This window comes from Geotrypetes seraphini, chromosome 5 (genome assembly GCF_902459505.1).
Source record: "Geotrypetes seraphini chromosome 5, aGeoSer1.1, whole genome shotgun sequence".
Lineage (NCBI taxonomy): Eukaryota > Metazoa > Chordata > Amphibia > Gymnophiona > Dermophiidae > Geotrypetes > Geotrypetes seraphini.
The window spans coordinates 42,118,188-42,140,727 of NC_047088.1; the positions used below are offsets into that span (position 1 = coordinate 42,118,188).

The 22,540-nt window shown below is 45.5% G+C and overlaps 1 protein-coding gene across 4 annotated transcripts in view; it reads left to right on the top strand.

Moving 5' to 3' along the window:
* The window catches only part of MAP7D3 (MAP7 domain containing 3), a 289,399-nt gene that overhangs the window by 146,096 nt on the left and 120,763 nt on the right, over positions 1-22,540 (top strand). For 2 of the 4 annotated variants that reach the window (XM_033945722.1, XM_033945720.1), the window contains 3 exons: positions 1,194-1,351; positions 7,757-7,890; positions 16,921-17,168. In XM_033945722.1, coding sequence (XP_033801613.1) covers positions 1,194-1,351; positions 7,757-7,890; positions 16,921-17,168 — 540 coding nt within the window. The remainder of the gene's footprint in view (positions 1-1,193; positions 1,352-7,756; positions 7,891-16,920; positions 17,169-22,540) is intronic. The other 2 variants (XM_033945723.1, XM_033945721.1) reach the window with 2 other exon arrangements.

The window sequence follows — 22,540 nt, forward strand, 5'->3', positions numbered from 1 at the left end:
GCTATCCTAGATATATTACATGAATTGGTGTAGTTTTAGTTGCTAGTTGAATCATACTTTTTTATTTAAATGGATCAAGTATATCATCTGTAGGTCATATTTATTCAATGTGTCTTCCCCATTCCAAATAAAGTTTATTACATTTCAAAGAGACATAAAAATCATTATTTAGGAGTAATACTTTAGTTGACAAGGAATCATGTAGTATGTGCATATTTTTGACATACCTCTCAACTTGCTGACTTGGCAATAAGCAATGTGGCAAGTGAAAATTTGCATTATTACTTACTGTGGTTCCCCGAAAATAAGCCCTAGCATGATTTTCAAGGTAGGTCTTAATATAAGCCCTACCCCCGAAAATAAGCCCTAGTCTTAGGCATCCGTGTTTCCCCTTGCCCCCCACCGCGCAACTGACCTGCCAAACCCCTGCTAACCCTCCACTCCTGTGAGTGCTGCTGGCCCAATGTTCCTCTGCCGGAAGGTATTTATGATTGCGGTCAGCGGGGATCGGTTGGGAGGGAAGGATAGAGGGTCAGCGGGGGTTCAGCTGCGTGGCGGGGCGACGGCAGCAGGTGTTCAAGGGTTCTACACGAGGGATGGGAGGGAGGGCAGGATGGAAGCTGGGCAAGGATTCTGCTGCACGAGGGATGGGATGGAGGACAGGATGGAAGCTGGGCAAGGGTTCTGATGCACAGGGGGATGGGAGGGATGGAAGGATAGAAAGATGCTGTAGAGGGAGGGCACAAGGGGATGGGTAAGAGGGGAGGAAAGATGCTGCACATGTGGGAGAAAGGAAAGAAGAATTGGGGTGAAGGAGAGGAAGGGAGAGATGATCATGTACATGAAAAAATAAGCCCTACCCAAAAATAAGACCTAGTGCCTTTTTTGAGCCCTAAATGAATATAAGACACTGTCTTATTTTCGGGGAAGCATAGTAGAGAAAAACATTTTATTTGTATCTAAAGTAAAGCACAGCTTTTATAATGGCTTGTTCTGATGCTTTTGCTTCTGGAGTACTAATTATCTGGTGATAGTATCTTTTGCCTATAACCCTTTGCAATATGTATGTGCTTCTTGTATTGTGTTGTCTGTATAGTTTCTAACAGCACAAACTGTTTCTTTCTTTCTTTCTTGTTCCTATTCTTATGCTCTGCACTTTCTCTGTTTATCCTATCTAATTCCTAACTTTATAGAATCTCACCTCTGTCCTCGTTCAGCTTCAGCCATTTTCATCAGTGCCCCAGTTCACACCCCTAAGGGGCCCATACGTAGTCGTAGCATTGACAGACAGAAAGTAACCTCAGCTGCAAGTATATCATCCACAGATGCAAGCTCCCAGGAATCTGCACAGGTTAGTTGAAATGCTTGAAATTTTAGTCACTATGTCAGAAATATTTGATGCTTTTTTTAAAATTTGAAAATAAAGCACAGTAATGTATTTTGGATGTGCACAGTAATGTTATGTATTTTGGATGTGCATATAGAAGATATTTCTTGGGAGACTGAAGATAGGAATTAGGCTTAATGCATATTTCTATTGTGATTGTTTAGTAAACAGTCAACAGATGCTTAATTGTAAGCACTTTTATAAGAGTTCCATCATACATTCTCAGTATAAATTTGTCTTGTACATTAGGGCTATCAAGATAAGCATCTGAAACATTTATTTCTCCGGAGACAAGCAGGGGATATGCAGGCACACTTGTTGGTGAAGTCCTCTGACTGAGCCTGTGTGTCGGTACTCTCCCCTAGCTATAGTAAGCTTTTAGCTTACTAAGTATGTGCAGGATGCCCTACACCTGGAGCCCCTCCCCTCATCATATCAGTTTTTTCTTCAACTGCTCCTGTAAAGTCACAGCTCTCCCCTCCGTCTTTTCAGAAAAGGAAAGAAAAAAAAGAAAGCCATAAGGCTTTCTAGCCATTTAAGCCATTAGTTCTTTCCATTAATTTAATTAAAAAAAAAAAAAAAGAGAGTGTGAAGAAAGCCTCTCAGAGAAACACCAAACCATTGACGTACAATAGACACGGTCTTAAAAACCGCCTAAATACTGCGGGCTTTAATACCACGAAAACATTTTTTTTCCTTTTGCAGCTGACACCCTCTTTGTGCCAGAACTGTAATGAAGGTGTCGAGGCTGTCAACTTTGCCGTTTGCTCCCTCCCTCTAGGACACTGTCTAGGACCTCTGCTGAAGGGAAGCTCAGCACCACCAATGCCGGCAGAGAAAAAAAAAATGGCAGTCATGCCAGAACACAAAAAGAAGCCTATCCAGAGGGGTGATACTCCCTCTCCACCAGCGGCAGTTTTAGAAGCACTTTCCTAACAGACACTGGGGCACTGCTGTTTACAGTGGATGTTTCTGGGAAGGCTCCCGGGGGCTCATTTTCGGTCTTATAGTACTCTTCCAGCTCCTTGCTGAAAAATTTGGCTACAACTTTGAAAACCATGTCAAAATCGGCAAAAACCCATGCTAAAACTAAGCGGGTTGCCTCTCCATCTCCTCTGGACCATAACCAGGTACCACATAAATGTCTTGCTCTGCCTATTTTAGCTCCAGAACCTCCTTTTCAGGGTTCTGAGTCTATTCAGTCATTTTCAAATTTTTTTTGCCAATCTTTTACAAAAGTTTACCCAGGATAGTGCTGTTTTACTTCATTTAGCATTCCTCTCCTGCTCCTGCTATTCCTCTCCTCAAAGCACAGCTTCTGTACCTTTTTTGCAGCCAGTCCCAACAGAGGAGTTTTCTTATCCTAAGTTCTTACAAAAGGTTTCTGCTCTTCTGAATCTTCATCAGGCTGCTGTGCCCACAGGCAGTAAGGATTTTCAAGCTAGCCTTCAGTTCTGTAAAACTCCATCAAAGGAAATTATTTCATTGCTAGGGTCTTCAAATCCAAAAAAGATCGTAATTGATCTGATGTGAAAAAAAAACATATTTAGCTCCTAGAAACTTTACTAAACATTTACACAGATAGACAAGTAGAAAAGTTGCTCCAAGAGTTAGAACATAAGAATAGCTGCTGCTGGGTCAGACCAGTGGGCCATCATGCCCAGCAGTCCGCTCACGCGGCGGCCCTCTGGTCAAAGACCGGCGCCCTAACTGAGAATCCAGGAACTTGTCTTGAATCCCTGGAGAGTGTTTTTCCCTATGACAGACTCCAGAAGAGCATTCCAGTTTTCTACCATTCTCTGGGTAAAGAAGAACTTCCTTACTTTATTACGGCATCTATCCCCTTTCAACTTTAGAGAGTGCCCTCTCGTTCTCCCTACCTTGAAGAAGATGAACAACCTGTCCTTATCTACTAAATCTATCCTCTTCAGTACCTTGAATGTTTTGATCATGTCCCCTCTCAATCTCCTCTGTTCGAGGGAGAAGAGGCCTAGTTTCTCTAATCTTTCGCTGTACGGCAGCTCCTCCAACCCCTTAACCATCTTAGGCGCTCTTCTCTGGATCCTTTCGAGTAGTACCGTGACCTGCTTCATGTACGGCGACCAGTGCTGTAGCAGTACTCCAGGTGAGGATGCACCATGGCCTGGTACAGCAGCATGATAACCTTCTCCAATCTGTTCATGATCCCCGCTCCTGCTTAGTTCTAGTGACGTCAGGGAACAACCACACTTTTTTACCATAGAACAAGGATTGAGAATTATGAAAAAATAATTTCATGACCTTATTCAAGTCTTTTTCAAAAACAAAAGATATTAATAAAGTAGCCCTTTCCGTGTTTTCAGAAAGTGTGGATTCCAACAGTTCAGTGACATTTAAAGATGTATCTTCTTTCTTCTGTATCTCTGCCATAGTTCCAGTGGCTTTTTTACCAGGCAAATAATATATATAATTTATTAGAGATATATACTCTGAGGAAATTTTTTTTTTTCCTTTATTTCTTTCAAATAAAATTCACAAGAACATCTTGCTACATGAAACAAAGAGAAGGAAAATATTTCAAAGGAAAAAATTTCTTACAATATAACCAAAACTTAATCCCCTTTCTTAGACCACAATTTCAGTGAGGGTAGTTAAACATATTAAGGGAGAAATTATTTACATATCGTTTGCAGTAAGGCTTAGTGTGAAACAATGACTAATTCAGTAATCCCTTTTCCATTCATTCCTTGATGATTTTCTTAATATCTAGAAACTGCTTCAAATGTTCTGGAGAATAAAATGTATATTTAACACCCAAGTACCTGACCAGACACTTACATGGATAAGCAAGAAGAAATGTAGCACCTAATTTAATTGTCTCTTGACGCTGAGAGAGGAAATCCTTTCTTCGTTCCTGAGTAGTTTTGGAAACATCAGGATATATCCATACTTTCTGGCCTCCAAATAATTTCTGAGAATTCTTAAAATATAATTTCAAGATCATATTAGTGTCTTGTTCAAAAACGAAGGACACCAAAATTTTTAATATTTCTATCAAATATTTTTTCAGAATATCCATAGGAGCTACACCATAAGATTTAGGAAAATTCAAAAAATGAATATTTAATATTTGGTTGTAATTTTCCAGTTGTTCCATTTTCTTATGCAAAAGCATTCTTTCTTTAACCAAATTATTAGTTACTCCTTGAACCTCTATGACACTTTCTTTAATTTGTTTAATTTCCTTAACAAATTCTTCTTCCTTAGTAGTTTTGAGTGATTTCCCAAGATCATCCACAGTATTTACAAGATAGCAACTTGTAGAAAAGACCCAGACACAGAAGAGTTCAATCTCTCGAGTGTATCCCAAATCGCCTTGAGGGTAATCATTGCTAGTCTTGCTGTTTCCAGGCCAGCATTCAAGCCGGCTCTCAAATCTCCTTGCCTTGCTTGAAATGTCATGAGCCAAGCCCTTTGATCCGGGGTTTCTCCTGACTCCATTTCCACGCAGGGCTCCTCCAGCAGGACCACAACCCCGGCAGGGTATTGAAGTAGGCCGCTGTCTAGGCCTACCTCGTAATGGAGACTCCACACACTATATACTGGTTTCAATAGGTATACATTTATTAGCAAATCAGTAACAGCTTACAATTTCAAATCATTCAGCATATAATGGAACAGATGTGATCCTCAGGCCTGAGGGTCCTCTGATGTCTGTTCTCCTTACTTCTGCTTATAGGCCTGGTTTTATACATTTCTTGGTGGTCAATACCACGTTAGCCTAAATCACATGATACATCTTTATTGGTTATTTTTCTTATACGTCAATACATAAGTAGATTCATTTATTGGCTTATCTATTTGTGTCATCTTATACGTCTGTTCAGTTTGCCGTAAGGCCTAACCTTTTCCCGCAAATGTCCTTTTCCCCTTACCATATATGCAATTCCGAGTCCAAAATTCCTTCTCTGCTGTGGTAACACATGATATATCTTGCTAAATAATGTTCTTGAGTACTCTGTTTTTCTGACCATGAGCTGTGTTCCTCTTTGCATAATATCCGGCCAGGTGCCATGTGTCGGAATTTAAGTCTTGTTTCTTACAAGTTTTTGCTTACCATAGCTAACTCAGAAACAGAACATTTCTCAATCATTATAGGCCAGCTGGCAAGTGGGTTATGAAATATCTTTTACAGTTCATATACTGATTTATTAGAGCAAGAGGGAGGGGAGGGGGTTTTTCTCTTGTGAGGTCTGGTTACTTCACCTTTATCCAAAGGACTTGTTTTGCTTCACCTGTATCACACCAGGTCTTCTTCTTCTTCATCTCATCCTCTTTTCCCTCTCAGTATGGCAGTGGAACAGTACCTGGAGGGCAGAGCGATACCTCCAGCTCAAAGTCTTCAACCACTCGGGTGTTCCTCCGGGTATTCGTCGGTTGTAGGGGTGGCGATAAAATGCAAAATTGAGCGCTGTGCCGGTGTAGATGTCCTATCCGCAATGGGGTCAGCTCAGACGCTACCCTTGCGCTTCAAATGTGGCATTTCTCAAAGAGTTAGAAAGAAGAATAGTCGGTAGCAGGTTCAGGCATTACACTTATCGCCTCCACGCTGCCGCCATCTTGGCCTCTCCCCCTTATAGCACTGTTTTTGTTGTTCAGTTTCTAATGTTTAATTACCTAGTTCCATTATGTTTATTGTTGCTGTTTTGCATTTATAGGGAGAAAGAGACTTCAGTGTCTACAACCGAATCAAAATCAACATATTTCATTCTAGTTCGGAGCATATGTAGCTAGCCTCCTAATTGGTCATTATCTCCACCTTCTACTAAATCAATTAATTTTAGCTTTTTTAATAAATAATGTTTTTTTTAGACCAGCACTTATCTTGACTTTTAAATAATAATAATAATAACAGTTTATATACCGCAGGACCATGAAGTTCAATGCGGTTTACATTGATTAAAAATGTTACAGATTGAGTAGAACTAACAAGAGTTAAAATCTAGAGATCAGTTATTTTGGGAAAGGTTGTGCAAATCAGCTACCTAAGTACTTTAGGAACAGATATGTTTTTCGGTGTCTCCTAAATTCCCCTTAAGTATTAGTAAGCATGAGTAATTGTTTCAGATCTTTATCCCTTATGAGAAAAGATGTTGATGATGTCTTTTAAATTCGCATCCTCTAACCCAGTGTTTTTCAACCTTTTTACACCTATGGACCGGCAGAAAGAAAAGAATTATTCTGTGGACTGGCATTGGTCCATGGACCGGTGGTTGAAGAACACTGGGCTAAGTCGTGGGCCAGACCCCGCCCATCTCTACCCAATCTCCACCCCAGACCCTGCCCCATAATAGTACTAATTGCACCTTGCACGTCCCATGCTTCATCTGGAAGCCTTCCCTCTGATGTTGCAACGTCAGAGAGAAGGCTTCCGGTTCAGGCACAGGATGCCCATAGGAGCCACTGCCCGTGGCTTTGTGCACTGAATCAGTTAGGAAGAGGGATCTGGCTCGAAGATAACGCCGCATCGATTGCACCGTGGATCAGCGGTTGAAGAACACTGTTTTGGGCCTGATGCACGTGCTGGCCCTGTGGACCGGCAGGAAATTTCTGTGGACCGGCACTGGTCTATGGACCGGTGGTTGAAGAACACTGCTCTAACCGGTGGAGAAACAAAATTCAAGTTTGAGCTTCTCTTATGTCTATTGGTTGAAAAAGAGAAAAGGTCAGTTATATATTTGGGGGCTAGATCGAATAGTACTGTCTTAATTTCTTTTCGTAAGGCGTCGTAAGATAGCATGGTTCCGCTAATGTAGTTACCCAACCAGGACTGTTGTTTACTTGCTTGAAATGCTGTTCAGTGCCCCTCCTAATTGGTCATTATCTCCACCTCCTACTAAATCAGTTAATTTTAGCTTTTTTAATAAAGAATATTTTTTTAAGACGAGCACTTATCTTGACTTTTAAACTGCTCTGTGCCCTGACATAAAATTCATGTTTCGCTGGACTACTGTTGAATGGGATTGCTCCTTGAAACAGCAGGCCAGCGAAACATTAATTTCATGTCGGGGCACCGAGCAGTTTAAAAGTCAAGATAAGTGCTTGTCTTAAAAATCATTTATTAAAAAAAGCTAAAATTAATTGATTTGGTAGGAAGTTGAGATAATGACCAATGAGGAGGCTAACTACATATGCTCCGAACTAGAATGAAATATGAGGTTTCTTTCGCCCTATAAATGAATTTCCTTAAACTCTATTTTGAAACAGCTGTTTGAACTGAGTTAAAGGAGATATCTGAGGGACAACTGAATATTATTTCTATAAATTTTGAATTATTCCAGTGTCATTAACATGAAAAAGTCTAATATAAAATTTCTATCTTTGGAGTAGAAATCGGAGATAGAAAAGCAGATGGCATCTCGTGCTGGGAAGCGCCCTCCGTCTCCTTCCAGTATATCTTCTCGTAGAAGATCTCCATCCCCTGCCAATATGAGAAAACATCCTCCTTCTCCCTCTACAATTAAGTAAGCTTTCAAACTGAAACCTCAAACCAGTAGTATATTAATGCTGCTTCCCCTTTTTTAGTTTTATTTTATCATTACTTATTTCCATTTTTTGAAGACCCATATTCATATTAATACCCATACTTTAAAATTGTATTAATGTAGAATTTTCAGATTTTGAAATCAGATATATACTGGGTTTTACTAAATGGCTGTAGAGGTTTCTTTCATAGACAGGTGAGGTAAATGCTCCAGTGCTCATAGAATTCCTGTGATAGAAACCTCTAGCAAAAGGAGCCCATAATTAGCAGATTGATTTATTGGATAAAGATGTTCTGGTATACAGTTCTTTCATAGTGAAACATCACACTTGTATTAGAAATTGCATCAGAATTAACACAATTTGAATGAGTAGCCATATTCTTGCCATTTATATCTATACTAAATTGGTTATCCCAGGACAAGCAGGCAGGTATTCTCACTAGTGGGTGATGTCATCCGACAGAGCCCCGATACGGACATCTTGCAAGCATGTCTTGCTTGAAGAAACTCAAGTTTCGAGATGCCCGCACCGCGCATGCGCCAGTGCCTTCCCGCTAGAGAGTTGCGCGGGGACAGAAATCCCACCCGTCCCCACCCGTCCCCGCCAAAATCCCACCCATCCCCACCCGTCCCCGTGAGGAATCCCTCCGTCCCCACCCGTCCCCGTGAGGAATCCCTCCGTCCCCACCCGTGAGGAATCCCCTCCGTCCCCACCCGTCCCCGCGAGGAATCCCCTCCGTCCCCACCCGTCCCCGCGAGGAATCCCCTCCGTCACCATCCTTCCCTATAAACTTCAGAAATAGTTATTTTATTTAATTATGCTACTGAATTAAAGGCTCTGGTAGAGACCCATTTACAAATAAGCAAAGAGACTATTAATTTGGAAATATTAATTGGGAAGAATACATACTTTGTAAATGGGTTTCTACCAGAACCTCTAATGTAAATATAAAATATAAATACTCAGCTGATGAGAACCCACAAACTGTCAGCTGAGGACTTCCTTTGCAGTTGGCCTGGGGTCCCTTTTGCCAAGCTTGGCAGGCAGCAGTAGCGTCCCTGAGTCACAGATGCTGGCACCTCAGTGGCTCATGGATGCTGCCAGCGACTGCTGCGCTTGGTGGAGGGGAGTTCTGACCATCTCTAGAGGAGGTCCTCTGCTGGCGGTGCTTGGGGATCCCCACCAGTCACAGCAAGGGCCAACAAGTACTTCAACACTGTAGAAATAAAACCAGAAATGCATTTCCTTTTCTTTTGAACACAAAACAAAGATATCTGCCATATACATTTCCCAAGGCAGATGACTCTATGCAATGTCACCTCGGTAACAAAATACAAAAATAGACAAATACACCCCCTCCCTTTTTACTAAACCACAATAGTAGGTTTTAGCACAGGGAGTTACGCTGAATGCCTCGCGCTGCTCTCAATGCTCATAGGCTCCCTGCGCTAAAAAACAATATTGCGGTTTAGTAAAAGGGAGCCATAGTGCAAAATATAGACAGCAGATATAAATTCTCAAAACAGACACATTTTGATCACTAAATTGAAAATAAAATCATTTTTCCTATCTTTGCTGTTTGGTGATTTCATGAGTCTCTGGTTGCACTTTCTTCTTCTGACTGTGCATCCAATCTTTCTTCCTTTCTTTCAGCCTCCTGTATGTTTCCTCTCCTCCAGACCTCATTCTCTCCCCCAACTTTTTCTTTCTGTCTCCCTGTTCCCCCTTCTTTCTGTCTCTCTGTCTGCCCCCTTTCTTTCTTTCTCCGTGCCCTCCCCCAAGCCACTCGGTTTGCTGCCACCGCCATCGGGGAATAGTCCCCAAGCCACCGCTGTCCCAAGCTTTCCCTGCAGAAGCGTCGCGCTGACCAGCATTCCGCTCCCTGACGTCAATTCTGACGTAGGAGAGGAAGTTCCGGGCCAACAAGGCATTTCTCCTCATTCCATCCAGCCTGAGCCCCATCTCTCCTTGATCCAGCATTTCCCTTCTGTGTCTGTCAGAATTACCATTCCACCTATTTTCCAGCATCACCCTTCTTTGTGTCCATCTCACCTATATCCCTATCTCACCACTTTTTCAGAATCTTCATTTGTCTCTGTCCTTGTCTTTACCCCATATTCACCATTTGCCCTTTCAATGTCTTTATCTCCCCCCCCCCACACACACTTTTTCAGCATTACTTCTATGTCTCTATTTCACCTCCTCTTCATGTCCCCTCTGTATCTCTATCCTTATTCAGAAGGTCCTGCTTACCCTTTCTCTTCTTTGTGTCACTATCTCCATTTTCAGCTTTCCCCCCTTTTCCTTTGTTACTGCACCCTGTAGCCAGAATCTTTCCACCCTCTCTCCACTCCGGCCCAGCCCAGTATGAAATATTTCCTTTTGTTTCTCTCCCCTCTCTCTTCTCCTCCCTCACCCACGAGTCCTGCATCTGGCCCTCTCCCTTCTACCTGCACCTGGCAACACCCCCCTGCTCCGCGGCTCTCTTAAGCAACTCGTCAGCAGCGGTGATCAAGACAAGCTGCCGACATCGAGGCCTTCCCTCTACGAGTCCCACCTTTGTGGAAAAAGGAAGTTGAAACAAGCGGGACTCGCAGAGGGTAGGCCCCGACGCCAGAAGCTTGTGTCGATCGTTGCTGCTGAGTTGCCGAAGAGAGCCGCAGGTAGAAGGGAGAGGGAGATAGGAAGGCTGTAGAAGCTCCGGAGCATGACACCGAACCCGGCCAGGATGATTTCTTTTTCAGGCTGCTGCTGCCGCTGCCATCCCCCACCCGAAATGACAAAAAACAGCCTAATGCCCGCGTCGGGAAATAGCCATGCTGAGCAGTGAGCTCAGCACGTACACAGATGAAAGCCTTGCTTGCTGATTGGTCCGGCGGCACGGTGGGGCGGGGCCGCCGGACCAATCAGCAAGCAAGGCTTTCATCTGTGTACGTGCTGAGCTCACTGCTCAACATGGCTATTTCCCGACGCGACGCCAGACTTGTAAGCTGCATGCTTGCATCGCCAGAATTTAGGTAGGTTGTTTTCATCCCCGTGGGAGTCCCGTGGGTCAGGGGGCGTCCCCGTGGGAGTCCCGTGGGCCAGGGGGGGAACCCGCGGGATCCCCGCGGGATCCCCGCGATCCCCGTTCCCGTGCAGACCTCTACTTCCCGCCCGATGTACCGGGCATGTCTCCTCAGTTCTTTTCTTTCCGCGGAGCTGAGAAGTTTCTCTTCATTCTGCGCTGACTGAATTTCAGTAAATTTGCCTTCTTTGTACCGCGTTTTTTGTTTCTTTGATTTATTTCAATTTTACTTTATATTTTCTAAAAAAAAAAAAAAAAAAAAGTTAAAATTATTTCTTCCGGCGGTTCGGCCGGGCCGGCCTCGTGGCATAGGCCTTGCGCCTTCGACCTTGCGGCGACGATTTTCCGGCCTATGTCCCGGCCGATCACCGGTTTTAAAAAGTGCAGCAAGTGTCAGCGTGCGATTTCGTTGACGGACCCGCATCGACGCTGTCTTCAGTGTCTTGGTCCAGAACACGTTCCGAAATCGTGCCGGCCTTGTTCCACGCTCACTGCGCGCTCGTTCAAACGGCGCTGCTTGCTCTGGGAGTCGATGTTTAAGATGGAGTCTGCCAAAGAGCCGTCTGCTTCAACTTCTGCTGATGTTTCGCCGGTCCGTTTGAAACCTGCATCGACAACTCCTGCATCTGGCATTGTGAAGCCGGCATCGTTCACTCCAACTTCTGCCTCCAGTTCGACATCGGTGCCTGTCCCCGTCTCCTCGGCTCAGGTACCGCCTTCCACTGTCCCTCCGGTGGTCATCAAAGTGCCTAAAGCTAGCAAGCAGAAGCACTTGGCCACAAAGGAGCGCGAAGACCGTGCTGGAGGACCCCCTTTCGGTGCGGATCCCTCCATATCGGCTTCGCTGCGATCCCTGCTGGAAGCTCAATTTGTCGAGCTTATGCAGTCTATGGGACCCCGGCTTATCGCCTCCATTCAGGGTGACCTCCCGGTCCCGGGGGGGGGACCGCCCCCTCCTCCTCGTCGTTCGATCTCTCTGCTCGACGAGGGGGATCGACGGAGGGCGGCGGAAGCCTCCAGGCGGGCTTCGTTTAGTGATATGCCACCTTTGGAGCCCATCACGCCTCCTCGACATCAGAGTACTTTGTCAGCTCCTGATAATCGAAGTCCTGGGCATACCGCATCGCAGGAAGAGTTCTTCCGCACTCCATACCAGACCTGGGTGGCGCTGCGTGAGTCCGCATCCTTGCCACCTCTGCGATCCACTGCATCTAGTCCCATCCATTCCTTGGAGGCTTCGGGGGATCGTGCGATGCATAGACGATCTCGTTCCCCATCCCGTCACCGGGAGGGACATCGATCTCGACACTCATCTCAACACTCCTCACGTCATTCGGAGGTGTCCCCGCAAAAGAAGATCCAGCGTATGGGATACTCCTCGTCGGATTTATCCCTGCATGAGGGACCGGAGTATGAGGAACCATCTACCTCCTATTCTCCTTGCCGCTCCCAGCTCTCTCTGGACCTGGAGGCTTCCACTTCTTCTAGTCCGTCTCGCCGGCCGGCGCTGGTGGACCAACTGTCCTTTTCCTCCTCCCTCCGACAAATGGCGGATGACTTGGATGTAACTTTGGACACTGGTTCTCGATATTCTAAGGAGTATCTGGACACCATGCATTTGCCTCACCCTCCGGCGGAGACGCTCCGGCTTCCTCTGCATAAACTGCTTGACCAGACTTTCATGCGTTGTTTTGAGACACCATATTCCATCCCTGCAGTTCCCAGTAAGTTGGATGCTCGATACCGCATCGTCCACCACAAAGGGTTTGAGGGGGCACAACTATCTCATCAGTCCCTTCTGGTCGAGTCCTCCCTCAAACGATCTCATCCCTCCCAGGTTTACGCCTCAGTTCCACCGGGCCGTGAGGGGAGGACGATGGATAAGTTTGGTAGACGTATCTACCAGAACTCGATGATGGCAACTAGAGTGCTCAATTACAATTTCTTCTTCTCTTCATATTTGGACTTCTTCTTGCCGGTGCTACGCAAGTTCATCCCTTTTATCGATGCTCAGGCTCGATTCGAGTTTGAAGAGGTGGTGGCGACCCTTTCCCAGTTACGCCTGCAGCTGATGCAATCCTCCTACGATGCCTTCGAGCTCTTGGCACGGGCTGCGGCCTGTTCAGTAGCCATGCGTCGCCTGGCCTGGCTTCGTACGATTGATATGGATCCGAACCTCCAAGACAGACTTGCAAATGTGCCTTGTGCGGGGGCGGATCTGTTCGATGAGTCTATCGAGACTGTTACTAAGAAGCTTTCGGATCATGAGAAGTCCTTCCAGTCTATCCTGAGGCCTAAGCCTAAGCCTCAACAGTCTCGTCCCTCTAGGCCGCCTCTGATTTACCAGCGGCGTTATCAGCCGAGGCAGACTCCTCCTGCGAGACAACCTGCAAAGAGACAGCCTCCCCAGAAGCCTCAGCAGAAGCCTCAGATGCCGGCTGCACCCAAGGCTACTCAGCCTTTTTGACTCTCTTCCAGGGAGCATAACCGACCTCGTTCTGTCTCCCCCCGTTTTTCCCATAGGGGGTCGTCTCCATCATTTTTGTCATCGATGGGAGACAATCACCACGGACCTTTGGGTCCTTACCATCGTAAGAGAGGGATACTCTCTTCATTTTCAACGGGTCCCCCCGGACCACCCGCCAAGAGAGTATCCTTCCAACTTAACGCAGACCGCTCTTCTCCTCCAGGAGGCTCAGGCTCTGCTTCGGCTTCGGGCCGTCGAGCCGGTCCCGTTAGATCAGCAAAACCGAGGGTTTTACTCCCGGTACTTCCTGGTCCCGAAGAAGACGGGCGATCTGCGTTCCATTTTGGACCTTCGAGTCCTCAACAAGTTTTTGGTCAAGGAGCGGTTCCGTATGCTGACCCTTGCCTCTCTCTATCCCCTCCTCGAGCAGAACGATTGGTTATGCTCTCTGGACCTCAAGGAGGCCTACACTCACATCCCGATTCATCCGGCCTCACGCAAGTTCCTCAGATTTCGGGTGGGACATTTGCATCTGCAGTATCGAGTGCTTCCATTCGGCCTTTCCTCGTCGCCCAGAGTCTTCACGAAGTGTCTGGTGGTGGTGGCCGCTGCACTCCGTAACATGGGTCTCCAGGTGTTTCCATACCTCGACGACTGGCTCATCAAGGCACCGTCGGCTCCAGAGGTCATTTCGGCGACCTTGACTACAATTTGTTTCCTGCAGAACTTGGGCTTCGAGATCAACTTTCCCAAGTCACATCTTCAGCCCACCCAGTCTCTCCCCTTTATCGGGGCTGTCCTGGATACCATCCAACTTCGAGCATTCCTTCCTCCTCAACGCATGGATGCTCTCCTTCTACTCTGCCAGTCGGTGTCTTCTCGCCAATCCTTCTCAGCGAGACACATGATGGTCCTCTTGGGCCACATGGCATCTACAGTTCATGTGACGCCTTTTGCCAGACTTCATCTCAGAATTCCTCAATGGACCTTGGCATCTCAGTGGACTCAGGTGTCCGACCGGTTGTCCCGTCACATTGTAGTCACTCCTGCTCTACGGCAGTCTCTTCTCTGGTGGATGACCTCTTCGAATCTATCCAGAGGTTTGCTGTTTCACTCTCCTCCCCACCAGAAAGTTCTCACGACCGATTCATCGAACTATGCATGGGGGGCTCATCTGGATGGTCTTCGCACTCAGGGGTTATGGACCAGTGCGGAACGACTCCATCAAATCAATCTTCTGGAGCTCAGAGCCATCTTCAATGCTCTCCAAGCTTTTCAGCATCTGCTTCACGACATGGTGGTCCTTATTCGCACAGACAATCAGGTCGCCATGTATTATGTCAACAAACAAGGGAGCACGGGCTCGGCCCCTCTTTGCCAGGAAGCTCTTCGAGTCTGGGATTGGGCGGTCCGCCACAACACCTTCCTCAGAGCTGTCTACATTCAGGGGAAAGACAACGTCTTGGCAGACAAATTGAGTCGTCTTCTCCAGCCTCACGAATGGACACTCCACTCCAAGCCCCTTCATCAGATCTTTGCTCAGTGGGGAACGCCTCAGATAGACCTCTTTGCAGCCCCCCACAACTTCAAACTGCCTCAGTTTTGCTCCAGGATCTACACTCCTCATCGCCTCGAGGCAGACACCTTTCTACTGGATTGGGGGAATCGCTTCCTATATGCGTTTCCTCCATTCCCTCTCATTCAAAAGACTCTGGTCAAGTTGAGATCAGACCATGCCACCATGATTCTGATTGCTCCTCGGTGGCCCAGACAAACTTGGTACTCCCTTCTACTTCAACTGAGCAGCAGGGAGCCAGTACTTCTTCCAGTGTTTCCTTCACTACTTACTCAACATCAAGGTTCACTACTTCATCCCAACCTGCAGTCCCTCCACCTGACAGCTTGGTTCCTTTCAACATAACTCCTCACCAGTTCTCTCAAGCAGTGAGGGAAGTCTTGGAGGCTTCCAGGAAGCCTGCTACTCGACAATGCTATTCCCAAAAATGGACTAGATTTTCTTCCTGGTGTATTTCCAATGCCACGGAACCTCAGCGAGCTTCCCTTTCTTCTGTATTGGACTATCTTCTACACCTGTCTCAGTCTGGTCTCAAGTCTACCTCTATACGAGTCCACCTGAGTGCTATTGCGGCTTTCCATCAGCCTCTACAGGGGAAACCTTTGTCTGCTTATCCTGTGGTTTCCAGATTTATGAAAGGTCTTTTTCATGTCAACCCTCCTATCAAACCTCCTCCTGTGGTTTGGGATCTCAATGTTGTCCTGTCTCATCTCATGAAGCCTCCGTTTGAACCTCTCAACAAGGCTCCACTTAAGTATCTCACCTGGAAGGTGGTTTTTCTGGTGGCCCTCACGTCTGCTCGCCGGGTCAGTGAGCTTCAGGCCCTAGTGGCGGATCCACCGTTCACTGTATTCCATCATGACAAGGTGGTTCTTCGTACACATCCAAAATTCTTGCCTAAAGTGGTCTCTGAATTTCACATCAACCAATCCATCGTGCTTCCGGTGTTCTTTCCAAAGCCTCATTCTCATCCTGGAGAATCTGCTTTACACACTCTGGACTGTAAACGTGCTTTAGCTTTCTACTTGGATCGCACAAAGCCACACAGAACTGCTCCTCAACTTTTCGTCTCCTTTGATCCAAACAAGTTGGGACGACCTGTATCGAAGCGCACCATTTCCAACTGGATGGCGGCTTGTATCTCTTCCTGCTATGCCCAGGCTGGATTATCCCTTCCCTGTAAGGTCACAGCCCATAAGGTCAGAGCAATGGCAGCCTCTGTTGCCTTCCTCAGATCGACACCGATTGAGGAGATTTGTAAGGCTGCCACTTGGTCCTCGGTTCATACATTCACCTCTCATTATTGTCTGGATACTTTCTCCAGACGGGTTGGACAGTTTGGCCAAACAGTGTTACAAAATTTGTTCTCTTAAGTTGCCAACTCTCCCACCATCCCATTGGGGTTAGCTTGGAGGTCACCCACTAGTGAGAATACCTGCCTGCTTGTCCTGGGATAAAGCAATGTTACTTACCGTAACAGTTGTTATCCAGGGACAGCAGGCAGCTATTCTCACGTCCCACCCACCTCCCCTGGGTTGGCTTCTCAGGCTAGCTACCTGAACTGAGGAGACACGCCCGGTACATCGGGCGGGAAGGCACTGGCGCATGCGCGGTGCGGGCATCTCGAAACTTCTGAGTTTCTTCAAGCAAGACATGCTTGCAAGATGTCCGTATTGGGGCTCTGTCGGATGACATCACCCACTAGTGAGAATAGCTGCCTGCTGTCCCTGGATAACAACTGTTACGGTAAGTAACATTGCTTTTTGGATTATGTTAATTCCCTAATGTGTTAGAATCCCCAAGTGGTTTACAAAATTACATATATCAGATTATTTCATGATTGCAAAGTAAATTTTGCATCATCTTAAGTTTTCTGAATAAATATATTTTTTAAATAGGCTGAACAAAAAATATCATCCACCTTCACCTAGTTTATTAAAACAGCGACCACCATCTCCTACTTCCGTCCTTAAATCAGCACCTAGTCAACGTTCATCTCTAATACCAGCTGTTACATCTGTCACCAAAAAGAAGTCTGAAACAGAATCTAAACCAAAGAACAAATGTGAAGAAACAGCAGAGCATGTACCTGGTTCACCATCATCAGAGAAAGAAGTAGGAGCAGTCTCCACAAAGACCAAAGAAGGTAAAATCTATGGCTCAGCATGTCTTTCCTCTTTTGTAGGCACTGTCTGATGTTGTTCTAAAATAGCCTTAGGAGGAAGAAGCTTTTTCTATTACAGCATAACTAAACTTGGTGACAATAAGTTAATGCAAATCTTAGTGTTGACAGAGAAGACAGCCTAGATATTGACTAAAGCATTGGTTTTCTAAGAAGCAAAGTTGAAAATGGCAGAGCTTGAAATGGCCTAGTAGTCAAGGTGATGAAGACCATTATTGGTGTAGTATTTGGACATGCTTCTTCCAGAGATGGAGGACATATGGGTGGGAAAAGAGTTGAAAGGACAAGTGACAGACATGGGAAAAGAGGAATATAATGTGGGGGGTATAAAGGATTTCATATAGATATCTACCTAAATTAAATGAATGTGAACTGGTCAGACCAAATGGGACATTTTTGTGCCTTTATTTCTGTGTTGCATTGTGATATAGTTGTGTATGATATATACCTTGCCAGTACAATACATACCTCTTTCTGCTTTTTTAATTTGATTCGTTATCATTAGTTAATACTCTTTTAAATTAAGTTTATTATATATTTTCCATTCTTAATATGCTCATTTTAGAAATGAAATCTATCTGGTAATACATGAATTATGAACAGAACCAATAATTAGAATTTGTAAGTGTAATTCTAGTGCAATAGGTATTTCTTGTACAATCCCTCTTTATTCCGGGATGATTGGATTAATTCCGTATATCCGCCAGGACTTTGTAGGAAGTCTCAAATTCCAGAAACTTAAGTTGTCTTTGCAGCATTTTCACAGTGAATACAGGCTTAACAGCCTGAATCAGTGATTTGGGGGGGTCTTAAAAAGGGAGTTTTGATAAATCTCCCTGCATTCACTATATGCCCTATCCTCCACCCCTTAAAAATCCTAACATTTTTTCTGTTGTACACCACTTAGATACTTAAGTGGTATATCGAATTATAAATAAACTTGGAAACTTTTTTGTATTTTTCCCGGGCTATTTTTAATCAAAATCGTCACCTGTGGTGGCCATCTTGGATTTTCCCAATTTTGTTTTTTTTTTTATTTATGCTTTTACAAGTTGAATAATCAATACTTGAAAGGAAATATAACAATCCAAAAACAGGAAACAAATAATACAAATTATAAAATAATTCCACACTAATGACTATGACTAAAGTCCACAGTTGGAGTCAATTAACTAATGGCCTGGTTGGCTGATTCTATGGAAGTCTCTGGAATTCTTATAGTTGCTTTACCTTCAAGAAAAAATTGCAATTGATCGGGTTCATAAAAAATATATCTATTACCCTAATGTGTAATGCAACATTTACAAGGAAAACGTAATTGAAAGGTTGCTCCTAAACTCAAAACAGACTGACGACAAGCCAGGAATTTCTTCTTCTGGCTTGCGTCCACTTCAATACATCAGGAAAAATAGAAATTTTGAATCCATTAAATTCCAACTTTTCAGTCCTATAGAATAGACAAAGAATTACCAGTAAAGTAGCTCTAACCATAATTTCCTCTTGAGATGTTTCCCAGCATGCCAGTGAGATCCAGTTCTCCTGGTAATGCATTCCCTTTTTCTTTATCCTCTTTTGGTAAGTTTAGGTAATTTAACTTATCACAGGACAAGCAGGCAGGTATTCTCACATATGGGTGACGTCATCAAAGGAGCCCTGATGTGGACGCCTCGCAAACAGACTTGCTTGAAGAAACTTAATGTTTCGAGTTGCCCACACCGCACATGCGCGAGTGCCTTCCCGCCCTGCGCAAGGCACGTCTCCTCAGTACTCAGTTTTCCACGGAACCGAGAAGTCCATCTTTGACTCTCTGCGTTTAACTTCGTGCCTTTGTGCCTTCTCTCAACCATGGTTTGTGTTTTTTCCTCACAAATCGCTGTTTTTAGTTTATTTCTTTTATTTTAGTTTAAAAAAAAAAAATTTTTTTTTCTTCTTCTGTTTGTTTTCCGGGACAGGCCGCTCGGCCGCAGCCCAAGGGCTTCGATTTTGCGGCGGCTATTTTTCTTTCTATGTCCCGGCCTGCTACGAGCTTCAAGAGGTGTAGCAAGTGTCAGTGCGCGATCTTTCTTACGGACCCTCACAGACGCTGCCTCAAGTGCCTTGGGCCAAAACATCATCCTAGGTCGTGCCTGCCTTGCCAAATACTTCAGCCTCGTGCTTTCAAGCGTCGTTGCATTTTGGTGGACAAGCTCTTCGAGATGGAGTCTCCTACTGATCCCTCAACTTCGAAGGCGTCTTCGGCCTCGACTCCCATCGAGGCTCCTTCGGCGCCTACTACTTCCACCTGGAGCCTCATCAGACCTTCGTCGTTTGCAGCGGCTCTTGCTTCAATGTCATCTGCTGTATCTTCCCCTGTTTCCTCAGGTCAGATAGCTCAGCAGTCAGTTCCGCTGGTGGCGATTAAAGTGTCTAAGACTCCCAAGTTGAAGAACACTCACACTACCTCGAAGGAACCTCCAGCCAAAGCAGGTGGTCCAGTTTCAGACACGGATCCATTCTTGCCGGCTTCTTTCCAGACCATGTTAGAGAAGCAGTTTATTCAGTTCCTTACTAACATGGGACCCAAACTGCTTCTTCTTATCCAGCCTGGGCTTTCAGCAGACTCCTGCGAGGTCGAGCCGCTTCCTTTGCCCCAGTCTGAACTTACACACTCTTTGCAGGGAGCAGAGTCTCTGCGAGTGTTTGGTCTGGCATCCAAGCACTTAAAGCAAGGAGCAGATTCTTTGCGAGTGCCTTGACGAGAATCCTCACACTCTAAACAAGGAGCAGAGTCTTTGAGAGTGCATCGAGGTTCCTCCACCAAGCCTCTGGAACTTCGATCTACAGCCTCATGTAAACCGTTCTGAACTCCCCTGGGAGAATGGTATAGAAAAATTGAATAAATAAAAAAAAATAAAAATAAAATATTCATACATCGGCATCGGCTGCTTACATCTCCGAGGTGAAATCTCGATCCTCAAGATCTGGTTCCAGACACAGTTCTCACCGACATTCGAGGCCTTCATCGAGGCATCCTTCCAGGCATAGTTCTTCTTCTCATGACAGACCATCTTCCTCAAAGCCTCGATCTACTCCAACCTCGACCAGACCACCGACTCCTTGTTCGAGGTCTACGATGCCGGACCTCGAGGATGTTCCAGTCTCGATTGCCTCGTCCAAGTCACCAGGTTTCTTTGATGCCTTTTTCCCTGCCGAAGCTTCTTCTTCGACACAGGCTGCCTCGACGTCCCCGAGTCCTTCTCGAGGCAAAGCATTGGCAGATCAGCTATCTTTCTCGTCTTTCCTGCAACAGATGGCTGTAGACTTGGATATTCAATTGGATACTGGCTCCAAATATTCTAAGGAGTATCTCGAAGTCATGCATCTTCCTCAACCTCCGGCAGAGTCTCTTAAGCTTCCACTTCATAAGCTTTTGAATCAGTCTTTTGGTCGTTGCATGGAAACATCTTTTTCCATACCGGCTCTTTCAGGGAAATTGGACTCTAGATATAAGACTGTGCCTCACAAAGGGTTTGACAACTCTCAGTTATCTCATCAATCCCTTCTTGTCGAGTCCTCCTTGAAAAGGTCCCATCCTTCCAAGGTTTACGCCACCGTCCCTTCTGGAAGGGAAGGGAAAACGATGGACAAATTCGGACGTCGCATCTACCAGAATGCTATGATGTCCTCTAAAGTCCTCAATTATAATTTTCATTTCATCACTTACTTTGAATTTCTTCTTTCTCTTCTACCAAAGTTTTTGAATTATTTGGATACCCAAATGCATTTTGAGTTTCAGGAAGTCATTGCTCTGTAGCTATGCGTCGTCTTGCCTGGCTTCATACCATTGACATGGACTCTAACCTACAAGACCGCTTGGCTAACATTCCTTGTGAGGGCAACGACCTCTTTGATGAATCCATCGAGGCAGCCACCAAGAAATTGTCTGACCATGAAAAATCATTTGCTTCTATAGTCAGACCTAAGCCAAAGCCAGCTCCTGCCAAGCCTGCACGCCCTGCTCTTATCTATCAAAGGCGTTTTGCTCCAAAGCCGGCTCCTTATACTCACCCTCATCTGAAAAAAACAGCAACCTCAGAAACAACAGAAACCCCAACCTTCTGCTGCACCTAAGGCTTCTCAGCCTTTTTGACTGTTTACAACAGAGCATAACCTCCACCATTCTGTCTCTGTCTCCTTTTCCCCCTATAGGAGGTCGTCATCATCATTTTTACAACCGATGGATGATAATTACATCCGACCTCTGGGTGCTTACCATCATCAGGGAAGGATACTCTCTTCATTTCACTCAGGTTCCACCAGAGCTTCCTCCAAGAGAGTATCCTTCCAATCCATCCCAGACCGCCCTTCTTCTTTAGGAAGCTCAAGCTCTGCTTTCTCTCCATGCCATCGAACCAGTTCTCTTGGAGCAGAACAGGGTTTTTACTCCCGCTACTTCTTTGTTCCAAAGAAGACGGGCAATCTGCGACCCATTCTGGATCTCAGGGCTCTCAACAAATTTTTAGTCAAAGAAAAGTTTCGAATGTTGTCCCTGGCATCTCTTTATCCCCTTCTCGAGCAGAATGACTGGTTATGCTCTCTGGATCTCAAGGAGGCCTACACATATCCCCATTCATCCGGCCTCCCGTCAATATCTCAGATTTTGGATGGGGAATCTGCATTATCAATACAGAGTACTACCCTTAGGCCTGGCCTCGTCTCCCAGAGTGTTCACCAAGTGCCTAGTAGTGGTAGCAGCAGCTCTAAGGAACCGTAGTCTTCAGGTTTTTTCCTACCTCGACGACTGGCTCATCAAAGATTCCACATCTCAAGGGGTTATTGTAGCGACCCAACGGACTACCTGGTTCCTACAAAGTTTGGGGTTCGAAATCAACTTTCCCAAATCTCAACTTCAGTCCTCACAGACTCTACAATTCATTGGAGCTGTTCTGGACACTGTCCAACTCAGAGCATTCCTTCCACAGCAACGTCTGGAAGCTCTTCTTCAACTCTGTCATACAGTGTCTTCCCGCTGTTCCATCTCAGCGAGACACTTGATTGTACTTCTGGGTCACATGGCCTCCACAGTACACGTGACTCCTTTTGCCAGGCTTCACCTCAGAATTCCTCAGTGGACCCTGGCATATCAGTGGATGCAAGTTCCTCCTTCTTGACACATTTCAGTCACTCCTTTCTTCAAGAAGTCTCTCCGTTGGTGGATGCTCTCTTCCAATCTTTCCAGAGGCTTGCTTTTTCAAACACCCCCTCATCAGAAGGTTCTCACGACAGACTCTTCGACCTACGCTTGGGGTGCTCATCTCGATGGTCTTCTTACTCAAGGCCACTAGACCAGTACGGAT